We start from the raw sequence: 18246 nt of genomic DNA, 5'->3' as shown, positions 1-18246 counted from the left end.
TTTTATTCTGTTCTCTTCCCTGCGCAGACTACATTCCATAATCGAGCAGATAAGAAAGTAGGCAATAATAATTATATATATATATATATATATATATATATATATATATATATATATATATATATATATATATATATATATATATATATAGTGATACATGCTTTTAATGACTTTCTTGTTTAAAATATGTAGATATATGGTAGAAATGCTTGCTCATATCAGGGATTTTGGGCCAATAACAATATCAGATCAGGGCACTCCTATGATTAAATTTTGAATGTGATGACAAACAAACAACAACAACAAAACAGCTGCAATAGTGTCAAGCTAAGGCACTTTACACAAGGGTCTAAATTTTCAACGACACATGCAAATAATGTTTTTTAATGGTTCCAGCAACACTATGATCATGATGGGGTTCCACCATTTTCACGGTAAAAGGCAAAAGAAACCCATGATAGCATGATTAGTGCAGGGGCAACAGGTTTGACAAAGAAAGGAAAAGACAGACTGGAATATGGCCTCACTATTTGGCAGGCAGGATGAGACTTTCTGTTATTATCAAATGACTTAGAGTGTTTTATTAAATCTTCAAAAAAGTCTCTCTGTTTTGGCTCTTCCTGGCCAAGGGGAGTTTTCATTGGCTTGAAAGGACAGTACTTGCTGATGTGCGGTTCAGCTGGTGTCCTTCAATGTGAGAAGAGCGTGGTCCTATATCTACTTCATATAGAAAGTGTCTTGAAGTAACTTGTGAGGCACATTGGCTGGATAAAGAACATTAATTTGATGTGTTACTGAACAAATGGCAGCTATTTAACTTAATGGTTTGCCTAACCAAACATTGAATACAATTATTAGGATATAAGGATTAAACTGTATTGGTTAATTGTGATTGACATTAGAAGAGTACTGTAGTAGTAGAAGTTGATATTTTGCACACCTCCACAAAGGCCCCCGAAAATGAGGTTTCTATGTACAGTACTGGATATCAATATAATTCTAACCTTAATAATTTGGGGATTACAAAAAGTACGTATGTGGTGATGAGAAAAAAAAAAAAGTTTAAGAAGTTAAATTTGCAAGTGTGCATTTTGACAACATAGACGCTACATCTTATTAGGTTGGAAATTAAATAATGACTCATTTACTGCACAATCACACACATACACAAGCATTGACTTTAGAAATTAAAGTACATTTGGATAAGATTAGAAATTTAGGTAGATAAGAGATTAAATAAAATGTAATAAAACATTTTTTAAAACATGAACTAATTACTTGTGGCTGATAAACTCTTCTAACTTTAAACATTTGCTCAACGGCTCTTTGGAAAAAAAGTGCACTTTGCAATGCCAAATTCAAGCACCACATTAGTTGTACTTTTTTTTGTATACCATACGCCTACAATGATTTGGTAGGTTTGTTCACCTGTTGTGTTTTATACAGTAAAAAAAAAAAAAAAAAAAAAAAATATATATATATATATATATATATATATATATATATATATATATATATATATATATATATATATATATATATATATATAGACGATAGATAGATTGCTAGTTAAATTAATTTTAATTTGTGCGCAAGAGGCATTCGTTTCTGAGTTTATTTTAGGGGTTTCCTCACCAAATATAACCCTCTTGTGTGGTTTGTCAACGTCACAACAAGTAACACTATCCCAGTTTGTTTTTTGTTTCCTTGGCTCTTTGACTGAGAGGATCCTTGTTTGAGCCTATTAAAAATGGAGTCACTCAGGGACAGGTGGCTGATACCTGTCATCAATCAGATATCAAATGCTTTAGTGCACTGTTCAGGCCAAATATAATCAGAATATACACACATTTCAAATCAACCCTATGTTTTGATAATGTATTGAATTAATGAGTATGTGTCTGTTCAAAAATAAAGGAGTGTTCGTATTTTAATTTCATCAGGTGGCAATTTCAGCATCAATGGCTTTGGTGCAAGACCTGTAAACGTGATATGAACGCACCATATGTCTCCCACCGTGCGCACGTGGATGATGAGGGCACGTTCTATAGTAGGTTCAGGTCAGCGCAGCTTCAAACCTTCTAATGGCTAGATTTCTGTACGACTGCAGATGTTTTAGAAAAATATCATACACAATGTTATTCAATCCAAAAGAACTCCCTTATGTAATAAGTATTGATAGATTAATTGATACTGTGGTAGCAAAGAATCCATGTAATCAGTTCTGAAGATCCGGTTTCAAGTGCGTGGATTAGATTAGGGTACTAAGGTTACCATTAATGTAACCCAAAACCCCGCTCTATGATTGGAAATAAATTAGTGGGCCATCTAACGATTTTTGCATACCGCCGTTCTGGGATACTGCCAGGTTACCCTTGAGCAAGACCCCCCCACACACCCTCAGCTCAAGAAACACAGCAGTTTTTCCACTTCTTTTCGCTCTGACATCTTTCCTTACATGGCTGCATTAGTGTGATTTAGCGTGAACTTGTGATGCGCAACATAAAACAAGAGTAAATTAAATTACCCCATTGAGGGATTATAATCACTTTGATAAATTGTATTTAAAACAATATAGAAATGGATGATTGGTACTGTCACAGAGGAATTAATTAAATTGTGGTCATTCTAGTGGGCGTTTTCAGTATCATACAACTGAACTGCAGTTCCCAGCTACACAATTAACTCATTCACTGCCGCTGACAGCTATATAATCAAGATGCATAGTAGTACTACACAATGAAATTCTTATTCTGTTCACTTCCCCGAGCAGACTAGATTCCAAAATCAAGCTGGTAATTAAGTAGGCAATAAAACAAAGCAAACAAACAAAAAGAACAGTAATAGAGCAATAAGGGCAGTAATAATGAACTACTAATAAATTAATACACTTACTTTCTGAGTATAATATGGCGTAGTTACAGTGGAAGAAACTGTATACATATGAGGATGATAGTGCAAACTATCATGTAGTGTAAAATATGTATTTAGCGGCTTTCCTGCACTGTGCAGGATCTGTAAGGTACAAGTGTGCATGTGGTGAAGTGACTGTTGATGAGGCTGATTAGTGCGTGAAGGATTTATTTATAGAGGTCAGATTCTTTTTTTTTTTTTTTTTTATCTTGTACTGGCATTAAAAGCCAAGTATAAAGGTGCATTATTAACACAGCATAAAATAATGCAGTGTAATTCTACAAAATCACTAACAAAAATGTATTTTAACATATCATTGAAGGGTCTGTATAATGCTAATATAAACGATTCAAATCACCTATTGGTATGCGTGTGATTACATATCACTCTTGGCATAGTTCAATTTTAAATTCGTATTGCGATATAAGCTATTTTGGTGGCAATATTTCTAACTCTGAAGTAAGATGTGCGACACCCTTAAAGCTTGCCTCTCAGTTTGGCTGCCGCGCCGCGTACATGACATCGTCTTCGTGCACTACTGACTGCTACGGGAATGTGGGTGTGTTTTCGGTCCGCTTGAGTGGTACGGGGGCAGTATTCATTTAGTGATGTAAGAAAGTGAGGACCCTGTTGTTTTCTCTGATTGGCTGAAGCTAATACTGCGAGCACGGACAAAGCAGGAAGGCTCAAGAGATGCGAAAATGGAGGAAAACACCTATTTTTTTGAGGGGGGGGGGTGTTGTTGAGTAATTTGCAGAAACATGTGTAAAAGGTCCAGAAAAATGACTTTGCATGGTGCAGGCCCTTTAAAATGTAAAATGTCGCAAGTGGTTTTGAGGTTTACGTGCTTGGCTTCCATGCAGGCGGCATGTGTTCAGTTTGTGCTCAGTTGCCCGATCAGTGTATTTTTTGTGTGTCTCTACATGTACCCTATTGACTGGCAACCAGCCCACCCGGGTGTAAAGTAGTCTGCCGTTTGTTTAGAGTGGAGCGGAGCTGGGATAGGCTCCAGCTCCTTACACCCTTCAACCATGAGACTGTCTGAAATGTGGGTGGTATGGAAATCTAATAATGACACACAATTGATGCTAATGACACCTTTTTTATACAGCTCTCTTGCCCTGGATCTCCTTTGATTATGAAATTATGAGTTATGAGAGTATATTGTCGACATTATTGTGCCACAGCATTAATTTGGGAAATTTACTGCTTTGTGACAGAAGCAGCCTTCCGCATGAATAGTTGTTGAAGGCATACTGTACATTGTCAAATACAACACATAGCCTTCGTCCTATTCCTTTTCCTCAGATAATTACTGTGCATCCTCGAGCACACGGTCTTTAATTATGCAAATGTTCCTGTCTTTAATGTGAGCAGTCAGATTTGAAAAATGAACATGATTCTCCTTTTGTGAGTATCCTCGTGACGTGGGGTGCCCTCTCCCATTGTAGCCACTTCATCCAGCACAAGCCCTGCCTCCACTTTTGTATGTGACGCCCCCATACCGAACCCCCAGCACCTATAAAAGGGCTCAGGACAGATAATGATCTCACACACACACATAACACACACAGGTCCAGTGAGAGCCCTCATCCTCCACTGCAGACACGACAGCTTTTCATCACAGCAGTTTCCATAGGAACCATTCATGTTCAAAGTCTGCTTTTGTATGGAGGGAAAAGAGACCTGTGCACTTTCACTTGGTTCCATTCTTTGAAAAGTGGCTTACTTTTAGCCCCTTGGTGCTCTTCTCTCTTCTGACACAAGGCAATGATGAACACAGACATCATTTTTGGGCGGCGCTGCTGAAGTTTACTTTATTGGGTTTTTTTGTTTGTTTGTTTTTTGTTTTTTTTATTCAACGTGGCCAGCATGGTTCCTCACAGATGCACCAAAGGTGCATCCAAAGCACGGCGGGACCACATCAATAAAGAGATCAGGAATATGCGAGCTCTGCTCCCCATCCCTTTGGCGGACCAGGAACGCCTCTCTTACCTGCACTCAATGGCTGCCGTGTGCACCTACATCAGGAAGTCGGTTCTATTCAAGGGTGAGTGAAGAATTGGACCTCACTTCTCTTACAGTGTTTTCGGGGATGAACTCACACGTTTCATCCTTAAGGGCTTCCCACCGGAGAGGCTCTGCCCCGCTCTTTTGCCTATGAGGCCTTTCTCCAAGCCTTGCATGGGTTCATCCTCGTCACAACTGTCCAAGGAAGGCTGGTCTACGTGTCTGAAAATGTATCAGAATATCTTGGCCTTTCCATGGTAAGACTGAGCTTTGATATGATACCATTCCATAAATAAACAAACTTTTTATTCATAAATTGATAAACACCCTTTATTCCATTTTCAGGTTGACGTGCTTCAAGGAGATACCATATATGATATGGTGGAGCGTGAGGATGTTGAAATTATTGAGGCCATCTTTAAGGAACATGAAGAAAAGACCTCATTATCAGGTAATATTAAACTTAAAAACTTCTTGGAAGGTTTTTGAAAAAAAAAGAATCGGCACAGAAATGTGTGCCAAACACAGATTTCACAAGTACTGTATATTCAGTGTTCACATTTTGAGTGTTTCTAAGGATTTTCTTTTATTGTATTGTCACACTGGAAAAAAAAGACTCAGGAACACAAGCTACAATGAATCTGTTTCTCTAAGCATATGTGAGTTCATATTTTAACGATATTATATTTATAACATGCACTGTCTACCATATAACACTTGAATTCAAGTGATTTATTGAAAAGGTTTAGTGCACATGATTCATTTGTCTGGTTTTAGTACGAAGGTATGATGACATGTTTTTACAGTAAGATAAGTATACATCTAAGATGTGTGATAAATTATGGTGATCTATGCAAATAGTTGCACAAATACTTTATAATGACATTTACTTATTAGATCCATTGAAACTTTTTTCCATAGTTCCAAAACAATGTTTGATGCACTTTCTCAATTGATGTACAGTATATAGGTAATGAGTCATTGTGTTTTTATGTGTGTGTGTTTTTTCATATCGCAAAATGCTGGCCAATTAGCATGGAGGGGGGTGGACTGCACTACACTATACATGTTTTTTTTTTTTTTTTTAATTTTATGACCAATGGTATAACTTGTCGTGCCCTATCCCCCACAAAAAATATGACATTTTCACAGTTATTGGAGCCCAAAAGGAAATATGTAGAATCTAAACCCAAACTGCAATGACACATGTTAGTAATATTGTGGCAATTACCACTCACTATTGACTTCGGTACTCAATATGAGTCTCCTTTATTTCACTCCTGTAGAGAGGACTTTTATATGTACCATGCAAACCTCCAAGACCTTCAAACAGCTGCACAGCAGCTGCTCAATGCTGATCCGAGGCAATTTCCAATCCTTTCCTGACCATAGTCCATTCTACCCTACCCGCACTGCCGACGAGAGCCTCTTTGTGGCCCTGTGCACCCCCACGGTGGACCGTCTCAGGGGTGTGGAGTCACACTTATGCCCTAGTTTCGACAGCGTGCACGAGCTCGACATGAGCTTTATTCGGCTCTCAAACAGGTACAAGCAAGCCTCATCTCACACTGAATGTGTATTCGCAATTCAGGGCATTCTTTCTACCCGCTACCTTTGTGCTCGTTTCTTCCAGAGTTTTATATTTTATGGGGTACTCGGCAGAGGAAATGCTTGGGCGATCATGGTACAGCCTAGTACACCCTGAAGATCTATCTTTAAGTGTGACTCATCACAAACGTTTATGTAAGTAACATAGGCACACAAGGCCCAAGAGGGTCATTAATTATTGATCATTATGCTTGATTGTGAAAAACACCGTACGTGTTCTTGTTCTGTTATCTGCGCGTTGGGTCAGCGTACCTCTTAGTATACCGCTGGTTGTTTTCCCAATAAATTTGACTTGGAAGAAGCATAAGCCACTCAAGGACAATCAAAAGCTACTTTGCTTTCATTACTTATTTACATTAATTTGTAATTGTTCTGGCAAGTGCATGTTAATCTTGCGGGCAAAAGTACTGGGACACATTAGGCAACTACTGGTGCATTTCCTTCAATTAGGCCATTGCAGAAAAGTGACAGTATGGTCCATGTACAGATTAATCAAACACATGTTTAAAAAAGGCCCAATTCTTACCTCAATTTTATTGTTATCTATAATCTTCTTGGTGAAGTCTGCGCTTTTTTTTTGGTAGTATTTGTAATGAATCTATTAAATGTTATATTCTACTGAAATGAATTAAGTTCTCCCTGATATTGAGATTCACTGAGATACACCTACACACAAACCAGACAGTTGTGCACATTTTTTTAGACACCAAAACACATATTCCATTTTCAATACCCAGACATCTCCTCACATCCCATTAAAAAAAAACAAAAAAACACTTATTAGCCACCAAACACTTCATGTTTATTCATGAAAACGATTTTAAACACATTTTAAAAAAGCTATATGCTAAAACCAATAATTTTGCTAGGAGGAGATGCACATAAGTACAGAACAGCAACAGCTTTCGGTTTTTCGATCTTGTTTTTGTTTTTTATGGATCGAGCATACATGCATGTTGCATAAATGCAAATAGCATACTATTTGGAAATTCTTGATATAGCATATGTGTAATTCTGAACAGAGCAGCATTTGTTAGTTGAGTACTATATTGGAGTGTGCTTGACACAGCGTTCATTTACTTTTCAAACAAGCCAAGACTGAATTCAACATTAATTAGTTTCGTATACAAGTGATCAAATGATGTTTAGTTTTCCTCTTTAGTCCTATCTTCCTTCATTCAAACAACTCAACTGTGATTTTGAGAAGAGTTATGTTTGTGGCTGTGCATAATGATAACATTTTTTGGTTTCGTTTCTTCAGTACAAGCAGACGAGAGCCTGCAGGTCCAGATGGTGATGCGACTTCAGTGCAAAGATCTGTCGTGGGCCTGGAGCTACATTTGTGCTACCAAGGAGGCTCAGTGCCAGACTGCATTTATCTGCTGCACTAACTTTCTCATCAGGTACTGAAAACGTTTCTGACGTTACTAAAAATGACTTGTTTAAACCATAGTTCCAACTTTCTTTTTTCACTGACATTTGGTTCAGTATTTTTTTTAGTAAACAAAAGTAAAATACTCCACTACTACCATTGCCTTGAATGTAGTTGGAGTAACTGGTGGGAGACACCCAATCTGTGCTTCATATGAAAGTGTTTCTCATAGTTTTGTCTTCTGGAGGTCCAAAATGCATTTTTATCATTCGTAACCACCCACTTTACTAATTTAATGCCATTTTTTTGTTGCCCTCTTTTTACCTGTGAGGTATAATACAAGAAGGAAGACACATTTAAAGGGATTCTAAATTTATTTAACCATTTTAAGCAGCAAAAAGTTACGATTTTGTCCATAATTATTTTGATTACTGCGTTTATAAAGAATACCTTTAGAAACACATTTTCCACTTGCTGTTGTGCAAAGTTCAGTTTGTCACGGCTCAATTTGCGAACTTCAGACGGTGAGCTGTCATTGGTTGTTACCTAAGATTTGAGCCCATGTGAACAAGTGGTAAAAATGTGTTTTCACAGGAATTATTTGCAGATGAAGAATAATTTAGTCGTCAAATAAATATAGAAAATTGTTTACTTTATACTGTTGAAAATGGTTAGTACACATTTAAGTGCTTGCTATTAAATATTTTAAACGAGAAAGCCGATATAGCTATTCACTCAAACAGATAAATGGCTCTCTGCCTCGAACTTGAATGCTGTGGTCTTGTGGTTTGTGGGAGTTTAACGTGAAGCTGAGAATGGTACTAGAGTTTTGCAAGCCCACAGGGAACTTAAGTACTTTTTTCCCCCCCATAAATATGTGGGTTTATGAGGGGATTCTATACACTACAAAATAAGATGAAATTCATTGTCGGGCTACATCATTTTTTTTTTTTGGGGTCTTCAGCTATCCTCCCAGAAATTTGAATTCAATATCAAGCATTCCAATTTAGAAGACTAAATAATAATAATTTTCACCTAATAATGAATGAACGACTTTTACAAATTTTTGATCTTTTTTTGTTTTTGTTTTACTTGTTTAATTATCGGAACTCTTTCCTTTTTAGAAACATTAGATTTTATACAAATTCCTCCCCATAAATGTTCGTCTAAAGGACAAATTTGTTGGCTGAAACAACAGGTTTGATTCAGCATTTTGTTCAAATGTGATCAGTAGGAACAGCAACTGTGTATCAATATCAAAGTGTGCAGTCATTTACCAGATTATTCAGAATAAAAATTGTAGTTTCATTTTTCATAGTTTGTCCGGGGGTGCGATTTATACTCGGGAATGACTTTTATGTGAAATTATTAACATATCTGTATACGACTTTACATGTTGATTTCACATTGACAATCACAAGAGGGCACTCTAGTACTGTGTATCTATACCTATGAAAATTGCTCATTTCAACATAAGCAGTAACTTATAAAAACAACTCTGGAGGACTGAACAAAACACGCGTTGAAAAGTGAATCATATTTTGCAGGTTACGAGCAGAGAAACATGCGGACGAAAGAGCTAATCGAGCAGCAGAAAGAAAATTTGTAGTGAGCGAGAACATTGTAAGTGGCTGGCAAAAAAAAGGAGTTTACGCTTACTGAAATGAAGAAAACAAAACTAATCATGGACTCAAAGCTAGGTGGCCACAGATCTATTCTATTTATATTTTAAATTGCCTTTACTGTTGTATTTTATCAAATGAATTTCCCTCCCAAAAATGTGATTTATTCTCCAGTGTGACTTACATTATATATGTTTTCATTCTTTATTATGCATTTTTTGGCTGGTGTGGCTTAAACTCAGGAGCAACTTATAGTACGGAAAATATGGTAGGATATGTCTCTCACCAAAATAGGGAGCACTTGAGTGCTGCTAGCTAGCAGCTAGTTTATGCTATACTGAACACCGCTAAAACAGTGCCTGAGACACCAGAAAACACTGGCAACAGGTGCCCTATTTCAGTATCAGCATAAGTATTTTAAGTAATTTGTTCGCGACCTTAATTGGCGATTAAACGTGGTTTCAGAAAAAAATATTATATAATTTGCGGCAGTAGGAAGACTATCAAAGCTGTTGCCCTGTTAACACGCTGCAGGTAACAACTTCAAAATAAAAGCGTGCCAAGGCATTCATGTCCATATATTATGAAGCAAAATAAGGTTTATTTATTAGTTCGACATCTGACTGTGTTTTTGTGTCATGCGGAGCATTACCAATTGTTGCTGCGGTTTGTTTGGCTTATTTTTCTGACGTGTATACTAATTAGCTTGTATCCGGGGCAAGAAAAAAAAATGCCTCGAGCAGTTTCAATACTCAAAATACTCAAGGATTCGTTTCAGCGCTAGTTCAATGCTACTCCAGTTGAGTTTTTTTATGCCATGGAAACTTTGTTGCAATGTCTTATAATTAAGATATGTTTTGGACGTTTTTTTTTTTTTTTCTGTGATCCTTCAGTGAAACAGAGGCCAAATTTCTGCTGAAGAGATTGAGCGATGATGCTTTAAAGCCGTCATCCCTGACAGAGGGTTATGCACGCAGTGGCTTTAACATGCAGGGGACTCCTGACAGCCAAAATGAGGAGGCTTGTTCCAAATCCAGTGGTGTGCAATGGGATGAAAGTATCCACAATGGTGATAACTCCTCCCTTCCTGGAGGGGGCAGCCCTGCATTCTTCACCCCTCCCTACAGCCCTGCGTCCTCTAGCTCTACCGTTCAGCTGGAGGAGCTGACTATCTTTAACCGCACGGGTGTGCACAGATATGCCGAACAGCTGCCTTCCTCCCCAGAGGCCTCTCCTTCCTACTATTCGTACCCCGAGTCCGCACTCTCCGTCCACCTTTCCCCTCAGCACCCCCTCCCCTCTCAGCACTCCGCTGATCAGGGAGTCTTCATCACTTTCAATCCTCTCTCTCCAGCCTGCCCTCCTTCTCCAACCTATGATATCCCCGATTGTGCTTCCGATGCCAGATTAGTTCCTGACTGCATGTCAATGTCTGACATGAGTGAGAGCTCTGGAGATTGTGCTCTGCATCAAGATGACTTCAGCCTCTTGGAGCAGCCACAAGAGGGCGGCCTCCACCAAGTGCACCATGTTCCCCAATATACTTTCCCATCCAGTCTTGCCACCCCCGGCCAGTCCCCCCTTCCCCTTCCCATGACATCTGAGCAGTACAGCCGGATGGAGCAGGCGGAGATCAGTATTCTGGCTCAGCAGATCTCCTCGTTGGCTTCTACTTTTGACATGTTTGGCTCCCTCGATGTGCTCCAAAGTGTGGCAACCACTGAGTGCGCCCTCTCTTTTTCCTCCTCAAGTCAGTGGCCAAGCCAAAGTGCCCTACATGCTAAAGCGATGAACGACGGTGTGCTAGAGAGCCTCCTGGAAGATTTGGATGCGGTCACAAAGAGAGGCTCTCATATTCCCGACTCGAGCTACCATCAGGAAACGATGTGCACCTCCCGACACTTTGATCCACTCGGTGCCAGTCCGACCACCTCAGAGAACTCACCGCCTCCACGCAACTTAGATCCCTTTGCTTTGCAATTGGGATGCCATGACCAGAACAATGAGTTGCATCAACTCAACCAGTCACTGCAGAGCAGCCTGCAGCAAGGTAACCACTATCAAGGCCACTCTGAGAACTCATTGTAAGTCTCGGCTTAAATGGTTTCCTGCCTTTTTTCAAACAGAGTTGCTGACAAAACGCCTTGCTGAAATAAGTCTGTGACTTACGATGATGCCCTTTGTATGACATATTGTCAGGAGAATTCTCCTTTGGTGGATTCAAAGACTATTTAAAGGGCATATTGCGCTAAAAAACACTATTTGTCCCATTTTATCTCTGAATGTCAAGTATCTCTAGAGTTGAGATTTGTCTTCATCTCTGCAAAATGCTATGATTTTTCTCCTTAGTTACAGCTACTGTCTTTACTTTTATGTAAAGCGTACTTAATGTCTGACTTTAAGAAATAACATTATAATGAAAATATTTTCTCCTAAGTGGCTACACTTCACTGTTGAGCACTTTATCAATGTCAATGCCACAAGGGTCTTAGAAAGGAAACAAAGCTTTCATTTCAGTGGATTATTTTTATATTGAACCGTTTCGCAAAGAGCATCTGTGGTTGTTATGCTTTTGTGAAACGGAAAGCTAATTAAGTCTTTCAGTTTTCATGCGTAACAAAAATAATGGTTGTTTCCAAAAATCTACCTCAGCGGTACAACTCACTACGTTCTATTCCTGGACTTGAGAGAAATGAATTGTATTTATCTTTTTGATTTTACGACCTTTTAACTGGGCAAAGCTATTTTTTTTTTTTTTTTTTAGATTCTGACGCACGATTGTTGAATTAATGTATTTTGTTTCACATGTTTAAATGGTACTTTTAAATGTTTTAAGCTTCATATTTCTCACATGATAAATCAATAAAACAATCCAAACAGACATGGAATTGTTGTACGACATGATTTATTTTTTGAATGTCTGAATTGTCTGTCTTTGTATAACTATAGTTTAGCTGCAGTCAGAGAAATCTGCTTCAGCTTTGAAAATTGCAAATTGTTTATGGATAAATAAAACGATAGATAGAAGGTCCTTTGTGGCATATCAATATATAATTTACCCAATACCGGGGTTTTCAGTTTTGTAAGGTGCATTGAGTTGCTATCTCTGTGAGGGCCTATTGTCAGCTGGAGGTATGAGTCTGATTTTTAATTTGCTTGCTAATAAGGTCATATCGGACCATGTTGTTCACTATGTACTCAACCAAATGAGAGCTATATGGAAGTAGAATTGATGGAACATTCATCTATCCAGTTTCGTTAGCCGCGTATCCTCACTAGGGTCACAGGCTTGCTGGTGCCTATCCCAGCTGGCTACAGGCAGTAGGCGGAGGACACCCGGAACTGGTTGCCAGCCAATTTCAGGGCACACGGGGAAGAACAACCACTCTTCTTGAATGTGGGAGGAAGCCGGAGTTGTGGAGTTTGCATGTTCTGCCCATGCTTCTGTGAGATTTCTCTGTATTCTATGACCTATTAGAAAAAGATGCATGTTACGTTTAATGGGGAGTTTGCGGTTTTCAACTAAAACAGCTTTTGTCATAGGTGTTAAACTGCCCGTATGCCCTGGCAGCGTCGTCCCTTTGGCAGGATTATTTAGCGTTGGGTAAAAGAAGCAATTGCAGCTATCCAGACAAAACAAGGGTCTCACAGTGAGTCAACAATATAAAATGACCACCAGATAGCGTAAAGTGCCAAAAGGTTACTATCAACACACCTGCCTCTTAAGTGCAATTTTACTTATGAAAGTGCTACTTAAAGATATTTAAGATACTTAAAGATCTCATTTGCTTTAGGCCTGCTGTTTTTCTTCATAAGGGGGCTGAGCCGAAGCCTATCGCAGGTGATTTTTTTAAATTTTATTTGTGTGCGTGTAGGTGTGTGTGTGTGTGTTTTATTTATTCCACATGAAGGCACATCATTGAGTCAATTGATGAGGCAACAGTCCAGCAGCCCCCTTGCATCCACGGAGAGCTAATTAGGAGTGATGTCCTGTGAAGGATAAAATAGCAAATAAACTTCTCAATGAGCGTCCACATCTGTTGCTTCAGTCACTGCAGGGATTTCTCCGAAACACTGCGACACACGTTCTCCCCACCTGGCAGGTTTAAGATTAGACATGCAAAAGAAAAGACGCAAGATGAAAACTACAGCTGGCACTCTGTATGTTGCATGTTGGTGTTTTTTTTTTCCCCCAACTAAGCTCACCATGAAAGACTTATGTGTGCGCATTTACTTTGAAGACTGTGGTCAGTGATTTGATCTGAAGCTCTGAAAAACAGAAAAGATCAATCAATTCTAGAGCCGCATCCAACTTTTGCTCACTTACAGTATAATTGACACTGCCAGAGATTGATCTAATAACGTTTGTTATTTTATTTGTTTTATGAGAAGGGATTTGAATCCTAATGTCCAATGTTCATTGTTATCAATCATAAAGCCACATTGCTATCGTCACATTTAATATCTGAAGCTGGGCCTGTTATATTGGAGTGTTAAAATCATACATTTTTGCATAGTTCTGCATAGTTTTTGCATATCTGTGTGCACATACCTAGCCTATTGCAGCGTTTTCCTACATTTATGGACCCAATGCACTCCTTTTAAATTGAAAACATATCACAGAACACCATCAAACAAAAATGGCTCCAAAAGCATGAATAGAGAAATAATGATTTTCTCTCTCTACTGACTCCCTAATTGACTTACTCAATGTGAAATCTGGACCTATAGTATCACTTTGCTGTTCTGTAAAAGGTCAATTCTAAAAGGGTCCAGAGCAAATCACCAAATCCCTCCCACTTGACCCAGAACGTCCGGTAAAAACTCAAGAGGAATCTTTGAATGAAGGATAGTCGAGACGTGTTTTTGGGCATCATACTCTTAAGAGACATTTTTCAACATCAAAAATTGAAAAATAATCTCACCTGTAGCCTTTCAATTCTTTAAAGTGTATGTCTGTTATGAAGTAGCCTCCAAGGTCTCACCGTACGAATTACCTAGCACGGTAGATAATTAAACCTCTCCCCAAATTTTTCTTCAAGCCCAGATACTTAAGTATCGATTTAATACTTACGTATCTGGAAATGAATGTCCTTAATGTACTCAAGTAACGATTTGATACTTAAGTCCTCGGGATTTGTTGTCCGGACTTTTAAAAAACGTAAAAATACGTCCCTGGCTTTGAATAAGTTAAATGACAAATTTGAATGGCTGAGCTCCCAGTTTTAAAGACTTCGATCTCTTCTACCTCGATCTCTCAATTTGAAAAGACTTCAAAGACTTCGACTTCTACAGTGTTTCAACCGAGACATCCTCGTCGGGGGGCGCGGGCGGCTTAGCCATGTACCTCACTGGGCAGCCCAGGATCTTATATCACAGTGGAGGGACTACTTAAAACCACTGGCCTCCATTTGAGCCACGGCCAACAACTAAATGAATAAGTAAAGATGTGTTACGATAGTAAGTTTAATGTTTTCGGCAATTATCTTCACGTTATACATGTGCATAATATATTTACAGTGGACACCAATCTATGATTTCACTTTCCTCCCTGTAAAGTAAACAAGATGCGAGGTGCTCATTGGATGCAGATTCTTTCAAAAGCTCAGTCGGGTTTCTAGTGCCGCCACACTGGTGGCTTTTCACAAACGTGTACTTCCTTTATTACATTTGGACAAGCTCCCACACAGCGGGGCCCCAGGTGCCCCTTTGTTTATTTAACGGCTTTATGTTTTTTATTGGGGTTTCATCAAAGCCTGCGGGCCCTATTGACAGCTTAGCTGCAAAAGGGAATTGATGTGGGATTGTAGAACAGGAGCACACGGCGCCAAGTTCGCTGCAAAGTATGGCATGTCATCCTCTGATGAAATTGCACGACTTGCCTCTCCACGCTTCTGCTTGAGAATGCTGTCTTTTTCCTCAAACAACAAGCTATTGTCTTGGCTGAATCGCACGTCCGCACCTATTATGCCTCTGTCCTACTTCTCATTGCACGGCTGCTGGTGGTTCAGCCAGTGCCTGCAGAGGCTCTAATTGGGTTAAACACAAAGACCCGAAATAGGCAGCAGCCCCTTCTTGAAGGATCCTGCCAGTTCCTCCTGTCGCCATGCCTGAAAGCACCGCTCCCATTTAACGCCGGATTCCAGTCGTGCAGAGTCAACACTTTGCGTTTGCAGGAGGGAGATGAAAACAAACAGCTAAAGAGTGCTTCTTACCTGCCCATAAATGTTAGAAATCTGTTGCGGGCTTGCAGCATGGTGCGAAGCTTTCGCAAAAACATTATCCTCCGTCGCAATAATTACTTTGTCCTCAAGTACAGTAGTCATTTAATGAAATAACTGTTGAAAGTGGTGGCTTTAATAACAACAACAACAATAATAATAATAATAATAATAATAATAATAATAATAATAATAACAACAATAATAGCAATTTATTTTAACAGAATGTAGGAGACAATCACACTTTGTGTATTTACATAAAATAAACACTTAAGTTTGTCTCAAAGGCTAATGGGAAATGCCAGAGGGGCCGTCTATGTAGAGGTGTTAGAAAATCTGACATTTGAATACAAATGCTGCGGAAACACATGTACCTAGAACATTTGACAATTTTCAGTGACAAACACTTATCCCTTACAAACAACAAATAATAGCACATAATTTTAATATCACTCACAGTAGTTGGGAGAATTTTGCTTAGTGTATTATACTGCTCCTGGTGGCCAATTAGTGCACACCAAAAGCTAAGCAGGGTCTGGCCTGTTAAGTGTTCGGATTAGAGACCGTCTGAGAATACCAGGTGCTGTAAGCTTCCAGGTGGAGCACACCTTAGATCTCTCAGGACTTTGGTTTGCGGGTACCAAGCCTCGGACGCATTGGACCAACCACCCAATCGCCTTAAACCCCAAATGGTTACAGAAACAGCGATACAAGCGGGAGAAAAGAAAGTCAAAGTCAAAGTTTGCTTTATTGTCAATTCTACCACATGTGCAAGGACAGACAGAGAATTGAAATTACGTGACTCTCTAACCTCAGTGGCAAGTAAAAATGAAATAAAGAAATAAATATATATAAAAATAGACAACTATAAAATCTGACAATATCTATGAACAAAACACAAAATAAAAACAGGTGAAGGGAAAAGTAGCTGACTACAATAGTGCAAATGTATTGTCCTATATACATACACCCCCCCACACACGCACATACGCACACGTATACATACATACCGACATGCATGGTTGTGCAAAAAGGGATGGTTATATAGTGACTAGATGACTATTTATAAATGACTGTTATAAGTGACTATTTATAAAGTACCTGTTATAAAGTGCCTTGGAGCATGGGGCAGAAAATGCAACGTATGAATGGCATTTCCATAGAAAAGGTTTAAAATTTAAGACAGGGGTTCCCAAACTTTTTTTGCCCTGAGATCTACTTGTCCAGTACCCCACCTCCCACGATCTGCGGGGTGGAGGGGGCTCTCGGAAATCCCTGTAAAGAGCTATTTGTTGATATCCCAATAACCAGTGATGCAAATGCACCAAAAAATATATTAAATGAAAACCTCCTCTTTCGCAGTGATATCCCTAAACAATGTTTTAGTGATATTCCAGTTTAGTAATCACAGTTTACCTTTAGCAGAAGTTATAAGAGACTCGCGGAGAATCTGCTGCGTGTCGTGCCACTGTCATTTTGTCGAGAGGTCAAACGAAATAAAATAAGGGATATCAAGTGATGTATGAAACGAATGGCTTTGGAACATTTTTATTTTGAAGTTCCTCTTGTAAGCAAGGTTGTGACAGTGATCTGCTACTGATCATCTTTACCTCCCGGTGTGAGAAGCATTCGATGGAAACAATGCTGTGTTCTTTGTTTCTCGATTGATGCTCTATTTTCATTTAGTGCGATGTCATGCGACCGACCTTGGTGGACAGAATGGACACGCCTGATTTTAGATCAATGTTTTTTAAGTTACAATCATGGCCACAGAAGTGAAAGTCCATCCATAGCAGCGGCGACACGGTATTTGCTCACAGGCGAAGGCATTATCGTATCTTGAATGCTTCCCAACTTAATTTGAGTGGCAGTGTATTTGAATGTCCCTCATAAGTAATGGAAATGGAAAGGAAAAGAAAGTCATAATAACCTACATCTCATGAATCGAAAAATGGTGGCACTCAAGTCAAAGTATGACGTGTAGGCATGTTTGTGCTACAGTTTAATAAGTTCTTCAGAAGCTGAAGACAGAAAGCACGTCCATAGTGTGTATTTAACGGCGACATATGATATATGAGACTACCAAGTGAAATGCATACACTTGTCGGTGAGATCCAGCCCGCGTGTGATAAATGCACTTGTCTGCAAGATGACTAGAGGCAGCCTGCGAAAACTCTGCCGTTGTAAAACTCAGGCTCCGCCTCCAGTTGTAATGGAAACGAAAGCTTGGCCCAGCAGTATATGTGGGGGAATGGTTTCTTTGCATGATACAAGGCTGTACTGTAAAGACATTTGGGTGTGTAAAGTGCCGGATAAATATCAACCCTTGATCCTAAAAAGACTGAATGTCTCCTTTAATTCAACCTCTAGATTTGAATACATTACTGAGAATTTGAAGGTCATGTTGTGCAGGGAGGGACCCTGGAGACGGCTAATTGTCTGAATTTCTTTTTTTTAATAGATTCGGCTCTCTAGCTTTTGCTAGTTCCTACATTACCTT

General features: G+C 39.1%; 1 protein-coding gene across 1 annotated transcript; it reads left to right on the top strand.

Moving 5' to 3' along the window:
- The first annotated feature begins 1750 nt into the window (after positions 1-1750).
- On the top strand, positions 1751-12233 carry npas4l (neuronal PAS domain protein 4 like). Its single transcript, XM_088421997.1, has 9 exons — positions 1751-1770; positions 1944-2060; positions 4800-4963; positions 5035-5180; positions 5269-5374; positions 6210-6468; positions 6557-6666; positions 7793-7934; positions 10419-12233. Exons 1-9 carry the CDS (start codon positions 1751-1753, stop codon positions 11611-11613), a joined length of 2259 nt encoding a protein of 752 aa, XP_088278123.1. The 3' UTR covers positions 11614-12233.
- The last annotated feature ends 6013 nt before the right edge of the window (positions 12234-18246 follow it).

This window comes from Hippichthys cyanospilos, chromosome 8 (assembly GCF_059441005.1).
Source record: "Hippichthys cyanospilos isolate Australia breed blue-spotted pipefish chromosome 8, RoL_Hcya_1.0, whole genome shotgun sequence".
In the NCBI taxonomy this organism is placed as follows: Eukaryota; Metazoa; Chordata; class Actinopteri; order Syngnathiformes; family Syngnathidae; genus Hippichthys; species Hippichthys cyanospilos.
The sequence above is the reverse complement of the archived record's forward strand: the minus strand, read 5'-3'. Positions and strand labels throughout refer to the sequence as shown.